The 18,433-nt window shown below is 44.5% G+C and overlaps 1 protein-coding gene across 6 annotated transcripts in view; it reads left to right on the forward strand.

Moving 5' to 3' along the window:
• The window catches only part of TENM2 (teneurin transmembrane protein 2), a 4,009,156-nt gene that overhangs the window by 3,355,887 nt on the left and 634,836 nt on the right, over window positions 1-18,433 (forward strand). For all 6 annotated transcript variants that reach the window (XM_075344552.1, XM_075344547.1, XM_075344548.1 and 3 more), the window contains one exon: window positions 17,783-17,958. In XM_075344552.1, the coding sequence (XP_075200667.1) occupies window positions 17,783-17,958 (176 nt within the window). The remainder of the gene's footprint in view (window positions 1-17,782; window positions 17,959-18,433) is intronic.

The following is an 18,433-nucleotide window of genomic DNA, read 5'->3' on the forward strand; positions in this document are numbered from 1 at the left end:
ACTACCTCCATAATACCAGAATACAATAGCTCTTTTAAGGGGTACTTTGCACGTTGCGACATCGCTACTGCGATATCGTTGGGGTCAAATCGAAAGTGACGCACATCCGGCGCCAGTAACGACGTCGCAACGTGTAAAGGCTAGATGCGCCGATAAACTATCGCACAAGCGTCGAAAATCGGTGATATGTGTAGTGTCGGACATTTCCATAATGTCACACCAATAGGAAATACAATGTTTTTCCTCGTTCCTGCGGCAGCACACATCGCTGTGTGTGAAGCTGCAGGAGCGAGGAACCTCGGCTTACCTGCGTCGGAAGGAAGGAGGTGGGCGGGATGTTTACATCCCGCTCATCTCCGTCCCTCCGCTTCTATTGGCCGCCTGCCGTGTGACGTCTCTGTGACGTCGCACGACCCGCCCCCTTAGGAAGGAGGCGGGTCGCTGGCTAGAGCGACGTCGCAGGACAGGTAAGTGCGTGTGAAGCTGCCGTAGCGATAATGTTCGCTATGGCAGCTATCACAAGATATTGCATGTGCGACGGAGGCGGGTACTATCGCGCTTGGCATCGCTATCATCGGCTAGAGATGTCGAAGCGTGCAAAGTACCCCTTAGAGCTGAAATCACTGAACAAGCTCACAGAACAGGGAGGAAGAGATTGTGGATTAGGTAGGGAGAGGTTAAACTGTTCTTCCAGTGTTCATATAGGAACAGCTCTTGTCAGAGGCGGAGCTCTTTTTTTCTGCACACTGAGTAGTATAATTTTGTGCTGCCTCTTGTTTAAAAGCACTGGTTTTATTTTCCCTGCTGTTTCGGGGGTCACAGCTTGGTTTGTGCTGTCCACATCAGCCACATTAATACGTTGCTAGTGGTCTTGCCAAATACAAAGCAGTACTACTAGCATTTTGTGCTGCTTGATACATTAAATGCGCCGGTCTTGTTTCCCCAATATTTAGGGAGTCAGTCTGGCTTGTGTTGTCCACATCAGCCACATTAACATGTTGCTAGTAGACTTACCAAATAGAAAGCAGTAGAACTAGCATTTGGTGCTGCATGATACACTATACGCACTGGTCCTGTTTCCCTAATAATTTGGGGGTCACACATCTTGTCTTGTGACATCCACATCAGCCACATTAATACAGTGCTAGTGGGCTTGCCAAATATGAAGCAGTACTACTTGTATTTTGGGCTGCCTGGTACAAAGAACTCATAAGTACTTTTTCCACAATATTTTTGGGGCCTAACTTTGCTTGGCTTGGGCCATCAACATCTGCAAATATGTCACCAAAACCCAAAATGACAAAAAAGCCAGTTGTCTTTAAGGGACATGGATGTGGACATGGACATGGTGTTGTCAGTGGTGGGCGACAAGGCACTGAGTCTGTGTCTTGTCAGAAGGAGCTTCATGCATTCACTATGTTCCTTGCCAAATTTCCCAGTCTGGAATGTAAATGTGTGGAAGCTAGAAGACCGAGAGCAGATTCTGTCTTGGATGGCAGATAAGGCCTCTTTGCATTTCTCAAGCAGCGACAAATCTTCCACGACCACAGTCTACTGTGGATACATTATGACTGACATAGTGGATACATATTTGATAGAAATCTACTTTCAGTCACCCTAGCTGGCAAAAAAACATCCCTGGGTTGTCCCACATTGTGATTGAGATAGGGGATACATATTCGATAGCAATTTACAATGTCTGTTGATGAACAACTGATGGCCCTCTGAAAACTTGAATTGTTTACCACAACTACTACACTAGTCTTATTTAGATAATATTTGTCATGGGAGGCCTTTGTCATAGTGTCTTCCTGCATCTATTACAAGATGCATACAGCTGCACACTAAAATGACATCAATGTATAAGGGAACTCTGGTACTGCATTACTGCTATATGAAAAAAAGAGATTTTTAGTTTAGGAATTGGCCAATGCATGTAAGCCCGGAAACCAACAGCAAGGTAAATCTCAATATTTCGGATACCTAACTAAAATGCCCCTATCTAGGTTAAAAACATCCGTGTCTGGGCAGCTAGACTAAAAAAAAAATCTTACTTGAATTGCCACTATCTGGACTAACCTCCATGTTTGGGCAGCTACAGTAGGACTCCTGGTACAAGGATTATGAACACAGCCTGGTTTATAGGGCGGAGTGCTCAGTCAGAAAGAGACTCACTACAAATATTTTAAAAAAACTGACCCGCACATCCTACAAGTGTGTATAGGTGCCAGCTGAAATAACGTAACAATTACAAGATGCAGACAGCTGCACACTAAAATGCCATCAATGTATAAGAGAACTAACGGAACTCTGGTACTGCATTAGTGCTATATGAAAAAATGAGATTTTTAGTTTATGAATTGGCCAATGCATGTAAGCCCGGAAACTAACGGCAAGGTAAATCTCAATATTCCGGGTACCTTTTTTTTAAAAAAAATATTTCCTGCATCCATGACAGCCCCCAGGAGTCATTTTTACAAGTTCGATGTACATTCTGCACTTGACTAAGTACTAGAGTATTAACAAGTCTTCTCTTCCTGTATAATCTGGGGAATATTGCCAATAAATATCTCTGAGCCATTTGGAGGATCTTCTCCAACCCATCCTGGAGGGGGGGCAGTTTGTCCATTCAGTTTCACAAGTGATTTATTTGAGTTTGTCATCCATTTGGCTTGTGCAGCGTTATTTTTTCTGTTGGCAGAGTTCAGCCAAATCGGAGGCTCGCAGGCTGCAGTCACTGTTATCTTCTTGTACTCCATGTCGCTTGCCCTTCTTCTCTGTCGTCTCTATGCTTAAATGAGTTAAATGAGTGAAGGCACTATGATTTGAAAAAGTGAAGGCACTCTCAAATGTACAGAAGAGGGCCCTCCAAAATTTATAGAGGAGGGCCCTTCCAAATGTGTGTTACTGAGCAACCTGAGGGCTCTTACCAAAGTCAGGTTTCTTGACACCAGCAAGCCCTCTGAAAACTTGAATTGAGGGCTGTAGAATGACATGGAGGAGGAGGAGGGTAAAGCCCAATGCTACAATGGGCGCATTGTAATATTCTATGGAATAGGTATTCCACTGTATGAGTCTCAGTGAGGGAGGGACCGCCGAAATGTACAAGTAAGAGCCATCCCTCCCAAATGTATGTTAATGGGCCACCTCAGGGCCCTCACAAAACTCAGGTTTACTGACTACTGCAGGCCCGCTGAAAACTTGAATTTAGGGCTGCAAAATTACATGGAGGAGAAGGAAGAGGGTAAAAACCAACGCCACAATGGGCGCATTGTACACTGCTATGGAATTGGAATATGTATTCCCCTATCTGAGTCTCAATGAGGTAGGGACTGCCCAAATGTATAAGTAAGAGCAGTCCCTCCCAAATGCATGTTACTGGGCCATCTCTGGGTGCTCACCAAACTCAGGTTTCCTGAAACCTGCAGTCCCTATGAAAACTTGAAATGAGAGCCACAGAATGACATGGAGGAGAAGGAAGAGGAGGGTAAATTCCAATGTCACAATGAACACATTGTAAACTGCTAGGTAATATGAATTACATTATCTGAGTCCCATGGAGGGAGGCCCCTCCCAAATGTATAGACAAGGACCCTCCCAAATGTATTTACTGCACCACCTCAGGGTCCTCACCAAAGTCAGGTTTCCTGACACCTTCAGGCTCCCTAAAAACTTGAATTTAGGGCCTCAGAATGACATGCAGATGGAGATGGAGAAGGAGGGTAAAGGCCACCTCCACAATGGGCACATTGTAAACTGCTATGGAATATGTATTCCACTATCTAAGTCTCAATGAGGTAGGGACCTCCCAAATGTAACAGCTGTCCCTCCAAAACGTATGTTAGAGGACCACTTGAGGCCCCTCAGGTCAAAGATCAACATACCAACGGGCTTGTTCTAGCTGGCCTTGTAAAGTGCTGGGGCATAGCTAACTACTAAATATGTATGACAGAGGGACCTACAAAATGTATCTCAGGGCCCTGCCTATTGTAAAATTAAAAAAAGCCAAAACACTAAGCTAAAAGTTTTTTTTTTTTCTCAGCTTTATTTAGCCTTATATACAAGTGATTATGCAGGAAAAAAACTGTTTCTTAACCTTTTTGGCCTGTAAAATGCAATTTAGGTTAGGTTTGGTAGGTGTTCTTGTACATCTGTAAAAGTGGCCTAATACCGTAACATCCTTATTCCCAGAAACCATATGCGAGTCAGAAATGCATACAGGCATATTCTTCAGGCTCTCCCATTCAGTTTCATCACTTTCCCATCCATTTCAGCCTTTTCCTCAGGCCCCCAGAGCTCTTTGTTGAGTCCAGCAGAAAATTACTCGCATTTCCCCTTATTTGCATTGTACTCGCTATTCGTAACGAATACACAAGTACTATAAAGCACTCATTACGAGTATAGTGATTACGAATATTATGGTACTTGCTCATGTCTACTTACTTCCCTTTTTCTATGAATATCATATGTATTGTCTTCAGTTAGTGTCCACATTCAGAATATTGACCACTAGTGCTACGCTCATCTCTACTATTCACTAATATTAATGTTTAAAAAAACTACTTATAAACTTCTTATCCTTATGCTAAATATTACCTTGACTAGTCAAATGGGTGTTATTTCTCTAGACTAGTCGGCCCTCTTTCCATGTCATCATGCCCCTGTGGTTATAACATGATTTTCATGAGCCGGCATCACTGCCTGCTCCTGGAAATCTCACGATGCACGTGGCTTCTTTCGGCCGCGTCAGTGCTCTTCAGAAGCAAGGCGAGCGCTTCTGCACTTCATTAGGCACACTGAACATGACTGGAAGTTCAGAAGATGGGTACTTGAACCATCTTCTGAATTTCTGGTCATGCACACTGCACCTAATGAAGCTGGGAAGCGTCCACCCTGCTTCTGAGGTGCACTGACGTGGCTAAATGAGCCATGCACATCTCAAGATTTCCAGGAGGTGGCAGTGATGCCGGCTCATGAAAATCATGTTATTACTCCCACAATGTCAAAAATGAGCCGCGAGCAGGTGCGAGATTTCCAGGAGCTGGCGGTGACGTTGGCTCATGGAAATCATGTCATTATGCCTACTGGGGCATGATAACATGGAAAGAGAGCAGACTGGTCTGGGGAAATCACGCTTCTTCAACTAGTCAAGGCCCTAATTAGCATAGGGACAGAGCAATTGCTAAGTTTTTTTTATAAACATTCATATTAGTGAACAGCATTATACAGGGCTGGTTAAGCAGAGAATTTGGGCATACAGGTATTAATGCTGCTGAGTTGGAGGGCATAGGGAACTTAACAGGTTCCCTTTTAACACTAGAAGTCCCAGAGAGGGGTCATTTAACATTTATCTACCTTTGGAACCAAGAGACGGGATGAATGACCTGAAGGATTTTAGCGAACAGCCTATAATCACCGTCTTTTGTTCTATAATGAAGGCCATTACTGTCGCACCACAGGAGGTTGTTGTTTTCCATTGAGTTTAGCCATTTAGTTTCTAGTTAGTTCTAAGTACTAAGGGTCATTTGACCCTCTTTTGGGACTTCAGAGGGGGCTTGACATTTCTGGGACTTCTAGTGTTAAATAGAGATGAGCGAACCGGTCGCGGTTCGGCTCGAGGTCGGTTCGCCGAACGGAGCTCCCGTTCGAGTTCGGTTCGTCGAACGTTCGACGAACCGAACTTGAACTGCATAGGAAACAATGGCAGGCAATCACAAACACATAAAAACACCTAGAAAACACCCTCAAAGGTGTCCAAAAGGTGACAAACAACTCACAACACAAACACATGGGAAAGTGACAAGAACAAATTCTCATGTGAAAACAAAACAGCGTTACGAGGAAAAAGAGGACGAGACACAGATATAGGCATGGCATGCCCTTCTAAAATCATGTAAAACACCGCAAGGTGACTCCAAGCGGAATCTCCCTTTTTTCCAAAAATTGGGCCACACAGACACTAACCCCTTCAGTGGCAGCACTTGTGCCCTAGTTGTACACTTCACAGCTAGATTTGCATCAAGCACATTCAAAAATACGCCATACTTAACCGTCCCCAGGATGACCCCGGGTTAGGTAGCAAAGTCTTTGCTGAACCATGACTTGTTCATCTTGGCTCCTTTTAAAAAACACAGCAAGCAAGGGTTACTCCAAGCGGAGTCTCCCTTTTTTTTCCAAAAATTGTGCCCCACATACACCCACCCCTTCAGTGGCAGCACTTGTGCCCTAGTTGTACACTTCACAGCTAGATTTGCATCAAGCACATTCAAAAATACGCCATACTTAACCGTCCCCAGGATGACACCGGGGTAGGTAGCAAAGTCTTTCCTGATCCCAGCTCTGTTCATCTTGGATCATTTTTAAGAAACGCAGCAAGCAAGGGTTACTCCAAGCGGAGTCTCCCTTTTTTCCAAAAATTGGGCCACACAGACACTAACCCCTTCAGTGGCAGCACTTGTGCCCTAGTTGTACACTTCACAGCTAGATTTGCATCAAGCACATTCCAAATCCACAAGCATTTACTCTCCCCAGGATGACACAGGGGTAGTAAATTCCTGGTGGATCCATGACTTGTTCATTTTGATGAACGTTAGTCTGTCCACATTGTCACTGGACAGACGCGTGCGCTTATCTGTCAGCACACACCCAGCAGCACTGAAGACACGTTCAGAGACAACAGTGGCAGCTGGACACGACAAAATCTCCAAGGCGTAACTGGAGAGCTCTGGCCATTTTTCTAGATTTGAAGCCCAAAATGAGCAAGGCTCCATTTGCAAAGTCATGGCATCGATGTTCATTTGGAGATACTCCTGTATCATCCTCTCCAGCCGTTGACTATGTGTCAGACTTGTTGTCTCTGGTGGCCTTGCAAAGGAGGGTCTAAAAAAATTATGAAAAGATTCCATAAAATTGCTGTTACCAGCCCCAGATACGGTGCTACTGGTACGGGTAGACTGTTGAAGATGACGAGACCGTCCCATGTTTGTCAAGTTACAACTGGGAGATTCACTCCCTGCACCTGCACGGTTGTTTGGTGGAAAAGCCGAGCTAAGATCGAGTAACAGCTTCTGCTGATACTCCTGCATACGTGCGTCCCTTTCTATGGCTGGAAATATGTCACAAAATTTGGACTTGTACCGGGGATCTAATAGTGTGGCAAGCCAGTAGTCATCATCACTTCTAATTTTGACAATACGTGGGTCATGTTGGAGGTAGTGCAACAAGAAGGCATTCATGTGTCTTGCGCAGCCATGCGGACCAAGACCACACTGTGTTTGTGGCATAGAGGTGCTAACCATTCTTTCTTCCTCTAACATCTCCCCCCAACATCTTTCAACTGAAATTTGACCAAGGTCTCCCTCATCCGCTGAGTCTTCCATGTCCATGGACAGTTCGTCCTCCATTTCTTCATGTTCTCCTGCACCTTCCTCAACATTTCGCCTGCTACCATGCGCCCTTGTTGATTCCTGTCCCCCATGGTCCCATGCCTGCCGCGTTGGTGATGATGAACGTCTGGACCTTGGTGATGTTGTTGTCTCTTGCACATATGAATCCTTCTGTAGTTCCTCCCCTTCCTGTTGTCCCACCCCCTGACTCCGAATAGTGTTTAGCGTGTGCTCCAGCATGTAAATGACTGGAATTGTCATGCTGATAATGGCATTGTCAGCGCTAAACATGTTCGTCGCCATGTCGAAACTGTGCAGAAGGGTGCATAGGTTCTTGATCTGAGACCACTCCATCAGGGTGATCTGTACCACCTCTGCATCTCGTTGGCCCAGGCTATACGTCATGACGTATTGCACCAGGGCTCGGCGGTGCTGCCACAGTCGCTGTAACATGTGGAGAGTCGAATTCCAGCGTATCGGCACATCGCATTTCAGGCGATGAACCGGCAGGCCGAAAGAGTTCTGGAGCGATGCAAGTCGCTCAGCTGCGGCGGTTGAACGGCGGAAGTGAGCAGACAGTTTTCGTGCCCTGGTCAGAAGGCCATCTAGGCCGGGATAGTGTGTTAAAAATTGCTGGACAACAAGGTTCAACACGTGAGCCATACAAGGCACGTGTGTCACCTTGCCCAGGCAAAGGGCTGCACCCAGGTTTGCAGCATTGTCGCACACGGCCTTACCAGGCTGCAGGTTGAGTGGAGACAACCATTTATTAAACTCGGACCGCACTGCTGACCACAACTCCTCAGCTGTGTGACTCCTATTACCAAGACATGTCAAGCTAAAGACCGCCTGATGCCGTTGCGCTCTGCTGCCAGCATAGTAATGAGGGGTGCGTGATTCCTTCTGCGCAGTGAGAACGCTGGTGGCCTGACCAGGCAGGCTTGGGGCGGAGGTGGAGGACCCAGATGAGGTGGAGGATGCAGAAGCAGTGGCGGAACTTGGACAGACAGAGGATTGACACACAAGTCGTGGGGATGGCAAGACTTGTGCAGCAGACCCTTCACCATCTATCACCATAGTTACCCAGTGCCCAGTCAGCGACATGTAACGTCCCTGTCCATGCTTACTGGTCCAAGTATCGGTGGTGAAATGCACCCGTTGACACACAGAGTTTCTCAAGGAAGCGGTGATGTTGTGTGCGACATGCTGGTGTAGCGCGGGCACACCTTTCTTAGAGAAGTAGTGGCGACTAGGCATCTGGTACTGGGGCACGCGACGGACATAAGGTCTCTAAAATCCTGTGTGTCCACTAGGCGGAAAGGCAGCATTTCGGTAGCCAAGAGCTTACAGAGGGATAGAGTCAACCTCTTAGCTTTGTCATGTGTCGCAGGAAATGGCCTTTTATTTGTCCACATCTGAGGGACAGAGATCTGGCTGCTGTGTGTAGACGGTGTTGAGTAGGGTGTCCCTGGAAAAATGCAGCTTTGTGAGGAAAGTGCAGGCGGAGACATGATGTTGCCTTCATCCAACGTTGGTGCTATCGATGTCAGAGAGCTGTACACACTCGCTTGTTTCCCCTTCCAAACCAACTGACGACCTACCAAGCAAACTGCCTGTTGTGGTTACAGTGGTGGAAGGTGTGCGTGGAAAACCAGGTGTGACAGCTGTCCCCACAGTCCTAGAAGATGAAGAGCGCGCGGATGCACTGAAAGGGGCAGGCCGTGGATGGTTCGCTCCGCTAGGCCGCATTGCAGCACGGTGAACTTCCCACTGGGACCTATGATATTTATTCATGTGACGATTCATAGAAGAAGTTGTCAAATTTTACACATCACATAATTTGGGCGATCTTTTTCTATGTCAAAAAAGGACCAGGCTAGGCAAGGCTTAGAGGGCATGCGACCTGCTGAGCCCACCCGACTAGTGCTCAGAGGCAGAGTGGTGGCTGATGATGCAGTTGTAGACATGCTACCAGTGCTCCGACTCTGTCCAGGAAGGCGCAAGGTAACTTCGTCGTCGGTTGCATCCTCCTCCACTGCCTCTGTTGACCTCCTCGAGTGCCTGACTGGGGGTTGACAGTAGGTGTGATCTAGAACTTCATCAATTGTTGTGTTTGCACTCCCCTCACCCTCAGACCGAGCCTCTTCTTGCCCTGACCGAATATTTAAGTTGTCATCCCAATCTGGTATCTGCGTCTCATCGTCATCAGTATGTTCCTCATTGTCTATAACCACAGGTGTTACAGTTTGTGAAAAAGGGTCAACATTATGCTCAGAAACTTGGTCCTCTTGGCCTGAATCAGAGTCACAAAGGTTCTGGGCATCACTGCAGACCATTTCCTGGTCTGTACTCACTGTAGCTTGGGAGCAGACCTCTGATTCCCAGGCTATAGTGTGACTGAACAGCTCTGCAGACTCAGCCATCTCAGTTCCACCATACTGTGCAGGGCTGATGGAGACTTCAGAGCTGGGAGAAAGCAAGTTTGATTGGGATGACAACTCAGAGGACTGGTGTTTTTTGGATGCGGTAGTTGAGGTGGCGGAGAGGGCACTTGTTGGACCACTTGAGATTCATTCAAGCATTTTCATTTTTTGGCCATCATCTACCTTTGTTCCTGTTGTTCGTGTCCGTAAAAAAGGGAGCACATCTGATTGTCCACGGTAAGTAGTAGACATCTTTCTTTTGCTGGAAGATGGTCTATCTTCAGCAGATGATAATGGAGCTTTGCCACCTTCCCCATGGACAAACCCTTTTTTTCCTTTTCCACGACGCCTCTTCCCCTTTCCACCAGCATCTGTCATTTTGCCACTCATGTTGATTGCGACAAGATTGTGCACTGAAAATGTGGTAGTAAAAATTGAGAGGTGGTGTAGATTGCAGCGGTGGTCTAGCTTTATTAACAACAGAATAATAAAGAATAAATATCCCTGACAATGCAACTACGGCCCTTAAACTGGCAGCATAAATTGCTAGTATAATGGCTTAGTTATAATGAGTTTGAGTGTGCAATGCAGGCAGACGTGCTGCAAATATCTTTGCACTACTGGGACTATATAGAAGTCCAATAGCCACGTTTAGGATGCCACTAACTTGACTCAGTGTTTGCTAGTATAATGGCTTAGTAACAATGAGTTGGAGTGTGCAAAGGGCAGGAGGGTACAGTGGCAGGGTTGTGGGTCTCTGGGTAGAGGAAAGGAAGCCTGCCTTTCTATCCCTCCTAATGGGGAAATGCAGCGAGGAAATCCCTGACCTTAGCTACACAGATGCTGTCATCTTGTGTAGCTGTTAAACTCTGTTTTCAGGACCTGTCACCTATGGCTCTGACCCTGCCGGTACGAGCCCTTAAAAGGACTGATAGAAAGTGCTATCCCTATGCTGTCCAGCGCTGTGTATGGAGCGTATACAGCTGTATCTGCGATAGGAGCTGCGCCAGTGATGTCTGACACCAAGGACGCAGAAGGCAGATAATGGCGTGCTGGAGGAAAATGTCCGTTTTTATAATGCAGGGACATTTGACATGGATATCCTATCACACATGCCGTTGCTTCTCTGGCTAAAAGTCCACTTAGCTGTGTGTGTGTCTGGGATTGGCTGACATGCTGGCCCTCCCCACTACACGCGAGCGCTTAGGGAAGGAAGACAAGGGAAAAAAAAAAAAGCGATCGCCATTATCCAAACAGCAGTGATCTGAATGCGCTGTTCCCGCACACTATACACTGAAATGTCATAATAGTGTGAGTCACAGAGTGACTTACACTATTACAGCGGAAAGCCAGCTAGGAATTAGCTGGGTTTTTTGCTGCTAGAACCGTTCTCGAACGTATCTAGAACTATCGAGCTTTTGGAAAAAAGCTCGAGTTCTAGTTCGATCTAGAACAGCCCCCAAAATCACTCGAGCCGCGAACTGGAGAACCACGAACCACGAACCGCGCTCAACTCTAGTGTTAAAGCTGTTATATTGTCTGCCATTACTACCTCTTATGGTAGTGCATTCCATAATCTGAGAGCTCTTACTGTAAAGAACCCTTTCCTATTTAGCTGCTGGAATTGCATTTCTTGACTGAGAGCCCTTTGATCCTTAGTATTGTCTTTGGAAGGAAATGTCATGTGCCAGTCCTTTGTATTGAGCAGATATGTATTTATACATATTAATGAATCAGAAGCATCTGACTTGACCATGCGTTTTTATCAAGACCGTAGTGAGAAGAGCCGATCTGGATGAGTTGGGCCCTAAGTAATTTCATCACTAAATACTATAAGTGCAAATTCAAACATTTGTAAAACACAGTCTACAGTATGTACGGAGTGCAATGCATAGGCTGTCTGCGGATCAACTGACCTGAACTCAAAAGCCTCATACAGGATATCCTCTTGAGGTTGTCAAGAACAAGTCAAGATACCCATAGACAGTCCATACGTCACTGTCCTACCCATACACAGACTGTGTTTCACAGATGTCTGACTGTGGGAAGGGAAAATATATATCTATATCTTTATAATAGTAATGATAACAAAATAGATTGTTACTGTAGGTCCATACTTAGAATTTGCTTCTGATGACATCTTTTACAGGTAACATATTTAGCTGCATTCAAATAGGCAGTTATCATGGTTTAACCTAACACTTATGGTATGTATCTATAACTTTATATTGGTTTACATTTCCAATAATAAAAAGGATTTGTGCTTATCCCATGTTTCAATTGCTGTTGCACGTTTCATTGCTTAGAAGGACATCTAGTGGTGAAACTTGATGCTGCATTGTGTATTCCAGAGATATTGCTTTTCCATTCACTATGAAAATAAATCCTCTGCGGCAACAGAAAAAAAAATTGATACCACTCCATTCTAAATATTATTCTCAAATGTGGACATGTGAATGTTAACTGTGATGTAAAATTTCTTTAAAAACAGCATGTGAAGTGCTAGGCTATAATGGATAATTTGTTAGCCCTGTGATGAGAATAATTAGCTTTAATGTCTAGTAAGCTAGTGTATTAATTAGCAAATCATACCATTCTCAACTGTAAATTTGTGCTTAAAACTTAGAGTGCGACCGCACTTTGCTTTTTACCTGCTTTTTCAACTGCAGCGTTTAATGCCAACATGGATGTGTTCTGCTTTTCAAGCATAGTCTATGGGAATTTGGGTTTCTAGATCGCACTATGCAGTTCAAACTGCAGCCTTTTTGTGGCAGAAATTTGGGCAAAAACTCAGCTTTGCAGTGCAAAACCCAAATGGCAAAAACAATTGACATGTTTGGGTTTTGCACTGCAAAGCTGAGTTTTTGCCCAAATTTCTGCCACGAAAAGGCTGCAGTTTGAACTGCATAGTGCAATCTAGAAACCCAAATTCCCATAGACTATCCTTGAAAAGCAGAACACATCCATGTTGGCATTAAACACTGCAGTTGAAAAAGTAGGTAAAAAGCAGGTAACAAGCAAAGTGCGGTCACACTCTTAATGTCAGAGCTGGCAACAGAATGACAGAGAAGTGTACAGCGCTCTGCCAGATGTGTCAAGAGGGAGAATAGAACGAAGAAAAATTCAACACCCTCTTTCCTTTTCAATTGGAATACATGGGGAATGTATATTTCATTATCCTTACTACTTGCAGCTCTCTTGGGTCATTATAATGTTTGCACATTTAATGCCTATTTTATCAATGAAAGAAGTTATAAAGTTGCACATAAAGATGTATGCTCAGGACAAAGTGACCCCATACCATAAATCAAATGGTTCTTTGGCTTATGTTATTATAGTCCATTATACAGGTTCTGTCAAGTCTGGAATTTGTTAAAACAGAAGCCACAGGCAGGGGCATACATAAAAATCATGGGGCTAGATAGCAGAGATCGTAATTGGACCCTTTCCCCCCCAAAAAAAAATATATTATTGAGCTGGGTCACATACCTGTAATTGCATATGTAACAGCTTTTTAGCCCTTAGAAAATAATTGTCCTCCTATTGAAGCCCCTAGATTTTTTTCTCATTTCACCCATGAAGTATGATGCAAACAAAAGTGCCCCACAAACACTGTATGATATCACCACAGTGAATTCCTCTACAGTATCCGCCATACACACAGTATGATGACCCTACTGTGGGGGGGGGCTCAACAATCCCAGCAAAATGTGGTGACTACAACACAGTATAATCCTCAATTGTGACCCCAACACAACCCTCCATGCAGTATAATGAGTCTACATGCAGTGTAATGGTTTCCACACAACTTCCCACTATATAAAGACTCCCACTAGCCCTCTACACAGTATAGTGGATTATTATTATTATTATTATTATTATTGTTTATTTATAGAGCACCATTGATTCCATGGTGCTGTACATGAGGGGGTTACATACAGAATACATATACACGTTACAATAGACAGACTATCACAGAGGGAAGAGGGCCCTGCCTTTGCGGGCTTACATCCTAAAGGATTTTGGGGAGGAGACAGTAGGTGGGGTGTAAGTTGGGCGGCAGCTCCGCACGGTGGTGGGGCGGCAGCTTCCGCACGGTGGTGGGGCGGCAGCTCCGCACGGTGGTGGGGCGGCCCCCACATAGCTCTCCAAATATAGCCCCAACATAGCCTTCCATAAAGTATTATGGGCCCCACATTACCATCCATATACTATAATTGTAACGCTCTCCACCAGAGATGGTAAAGCGGTGAGATGAAGTGGACCCACTAGACCACAGGGAGAACCCAGGCCTAACCTTTAGTCAGAGAGGCTTGACTAAGTGCCCACCATGAGACAGACACCAGGTGCTACTCCCAGGGCATAGACTGGGACTGTGTCAGCGTACCCCCAGGGCAGGGACGTACACAGGTGCAGACAGGCTGAGTCTCTAGTGTAGACAGGGACCACCAGGCTAGCTGAGGCAGACAGCACAGACTGGATGGACAGGCAGAGTCACTAGCAAGGACAGGAAACACTAAGGTAGTTAAGACAGATGGCATGGCTAGGATTGACAAAGTCACTAGTACCAACAGGGCAGGATGGACAGGAACCAGATGCCAACAGGGCAGGACGAACTGGAATCAGGTACCAACAGGGCAGGATGAACTGGAACAAGGTACCAACAGGGCAGAATGAACTGGAACCAGGTGCCAACAGGGCAGGTAGGGCAGAATCAGGTACATGCAGGACAGCACAGACAAAGGGACCTGACAACTAGCTGGCTAGGGCATGGAACACTAACTAAACATGGCCATTGATCAGGCCCCTCCCATAGTGGGAGAGTGCCTTAAGTACCCAGTGCCTCTCAACGATAGGCTGAGAGACACTTCCTGGGAACGATTTGCTGGCCTTTTAAGAGAAGGTCAGCAGTGCACGGGCATGCCCTAGGAGCACTCTCGGCGGACCTGTGCCGCAGGAGGGGGAATCAGGAAACACGCAAGTGGAGCACCACAGGGACACTGGCTAGCGTTGAGAGAGCTGGAGAGCTGGCCACACTGGTGCATGAGCATACGTCCCTTCGGGAAGAGGAGTAAGGGGTGGAGGCATGCCAGTGCTACAGTGATGCATCCCCCATATGTTATAATTGGCCTAACATAGTCCTCCATATAGTATAATGCACCTCCGTAGTCCTCCATATATTATAATGCACCCCCATATAGTATAATGCACCCCACCCATAGTCTTCTATATAGTATAATGAACCCCCATAGTTCTCTATGTAATATAATGCACCCTTAGTATTCCTGTATATATAATGCTCTCCCATAGCTCTACATATAGTATAATGCAGCCCCATAGTTTTCCACATGCTAGAATTTACCCACCATAATCCTCTATGTATTATAATGCACAGGACAAAGTCCTCCATGTAGCATAATGATTAACCTATAGTCCTCCATATATAAAATTCAGAGCCTGTAGTCTTCCATGTAGTATTATGGCCACCATATACTCACTGATTAAAAAAAATACTTACCTCTCCTCAGTCCCCTGTTTGTCTCAGCAGGGAGCGTTCTGAAGCTGTCTTCATTGCTTTGCACAGTGGGCACAATGAAGTGATGTCATCACACCCACTGCTGTGAGCTGTCAGACGTCAGACTTCAGACATAGCGGGAGAATAGTGGAGGAAGGAGCGAACAACGGAGCACTCCCTCTTTGATCATTTCTTTCAACTGTATCGGCATCAATCAGTATTAACTCACAGGTACTATAGCTGCCACATGGTCAGCTGCTATTGGTGGTATGTCACTGACCATATGAAAGGTAAATAGTGAAGCCTGATGTTAGTTGGCCTCTTGCTTTGCTCATAGCAGCTATATGAGAGGACTCAACAGCATATACTCACATTATATCACATCCACTAATGTCGTGCAGCTGCAGGATATCTCATTAGCGGTAACACATGGAATAAAGGGTATATCTTTCACATTGCAGCTTTCACTGGTCCAGCTTCCTGCCCTTATAAAATCTGCTGTCTGGTCAGGTGGAGTAAATTGTTGCATGGTGGTCATTCAGAAGTATTACATGTGAACAGCTATGGATATTGTTTTTCTTGTGGATGGCTTCTCTGCTCTGGCTGATAGAGAGCACAAATTGGGGTACAAAGTCTATGATCAACAAATGTGTTAATACGGAATACTTAATGCGACAACCAGTTTGACCTACTACCAGGAAGTCTTAGTTACCTATCTAAAAGGCAGCTGATTTCATGTGATACAGTTAAAGAAATGCTTATTTTGCCAACTAAACAGGACTAGTTGCAAAGTGAAAAGTGGTCAGTTTTTGCTCTTATTTTATTCTTGCTGCTTCCCTAAGTATTTGAATTTGTTTATTTTATTTTATTTAATGACCGAAAGCAGTAATATTACGTCCTAGCGGTCATAGTGTTACTGCCCGCGGTCTGCTGCCGCGTCGTGGTTGTCAAGGTAGCACAGGGTCATGTAATGACTCCTGTAGCTCACATGAATTACTTTCGGTTTCACCTGGCCCGGAGCTGGGTGATGCAGAAAATGAGCATATCTGCTGTTTACAGCTGTATAGCTGTGATCAGCAGATATGGCAGAACGATCGGATTTTTGATCCATATAGTCCCCTAGGGAGACTAGTAAAATAAAAAAAGGTTAAAAAAAAGTTAAAAAAAAAAAACACCTAAAAATTCAAATCACCCCCCTTTCGCCCCATTGAAAATTAAAGGGTTAAAAAAATAAAAAATATACACATATTTGGTATCGCCGCGTTCAGAAACGCCCGATCAAAATATAAAATCAATTAATCTGATCAGTAAACGGCGTAGCAGCAAAAAAATTCCAAACGTCAAAATTACGTTTTTTGGTGGCCATGAATTTTGCGCAAAATGCAATAACAGGCGATCAAAATGTAGCATCTGTACAAAAATGATACAGTTAAAAATAGCAGCCTGAGACGCAAAAAATAAGCTGTCACTGAGCCATAGATCCCGAAAAATGATAACACTATGGGTCACGGAATATGGCGTAAAACGTGAGTCACTTTTTTCGAACAAACTTCTGATTTTTTTTTAAGCCCTTATATAAAAGTAAACCTATACATGATTGGTGTCTACGAACTCGCACTGACCTGAGGCATCACACCCACACATCAGTTTTACCATATAGTGAACACCGTGAATAAAATATCTCAAAAACCATAGTGCTATCGCACTTATTTTGCAATTTTTCTGCATTTGTAATTTTTTTTCCATTTTCCAGTACACTATATGGTAAAACTTATGGTTTCATTTAAAAGCACAGCTTATTCCGCAAAAAATGAGCCCTCACATGACCATACTGACTGAAAAATAATAAATTTGCGTTTCTTTAAAGAAGATTGGTGAAAAAAAACGGAAAGCGAAAAAAACGGTCAGTCGTGAAGGAGTTATATGGTTTCAGAGAATTCCAGACAACAAAGAATAGGCCTATTTATATATTTCTTTTTTTTTTTTATCTTTACCAAGGCGGCATCGCTCCCACGGTAATAATGCAAAGCAGCTAAAAGATAGCCCCTAAGAGAATCCTGTGAGCCACTCCCTCTAACTAGAAACCATAAAAATTAGCACTAAATAAAAATAAATAAAATACAAAAAAACAGCATATCCAGAAAAGCATTGGGATTATAACAAGAGCAATAACTTGCCTCTTTTAAGAACATGATTATCACTGTTATTATTTACCAATGAATATCTCCAATTCACTCTTGTTTGAGTCCAAATACACATATTATCCAGGGATATATGTAAATTAACACGTGTCATAAATAAATTGTATGGGTTTCTTTTCCCTTGGTACTGGAATCTCTAAATCATTCTGACTATTTTGTGTACTGATTGATCCACATCTATTGGACAAATCTATTCATCTTACTGTTTTTACTGCTGTTCTTTCAGGTAATACTGTCTAATTGATTTCATTTATTTAGTTATGACAATGAGGGCCGCTTGACCAATGTAACCCGACCAACTGGAGTTGTCACCAGCCTCCATCGAGAAATGGAAAAGTCTATTACAATTGACATTGAAAATTCCAACCGGGACGATGATGTGACTGTTATAACCAATCTATCCTCAGTGGAGGCATCATACACAGTTGTTCAAGGTACAGTACCATGATCACCGCTCACTCCACAAAAACTACCTTTGTGACCTAATTATGGCATGAACAGAGTAAGATATTATGTCTAGAGATGACCCACCCCTCTAGAGTTCGAATTCGGTTCGGTTCGTCGAACGGAGGACAAGTTCGCCGATTGTTCGACGAACCAACTCGAACCCCATTGAAAACAATGGCAGGCATACACATAAAAACACATTATAAATGTACACATACAGTTAATAAACATTGCCATTACACTTACAGGTCTCCGCGACGCGTCCTGCAGTCTGTCTCCCTCCACTTTTCCTTCTGATAATCGCTGCGCCCTCCCGGTTAGCAGCACTGATGATAGGACCTTCCGTGACGTCAAAATAGCCATGTGACCAGTCACGTGTCTATTATCTCATTGGCTACAGACTCGTCACATGGCTAGACGTCATGCTAGGTCCTGTCAGTGCATCTCTCCGGTACGCGGTGC

Source organism: Anomaloglossus baeobatrachus, chromosome 4 (genome assembly GCF_048569485.1).
Source record: "Anomaloglossus baeobatrachus isolate aAnoBae1 chromosome 4, aAnoBae1.hap1, whole genome shotgun sequence".
NCBI classification, from domain to species: domain Eukaryota; kingdom Metazoa; phylum Chordata; class Amphibia; order Anura; family Aromobatidae; genus Anomaloglossus; species Anomaloglossus baeobatrachus.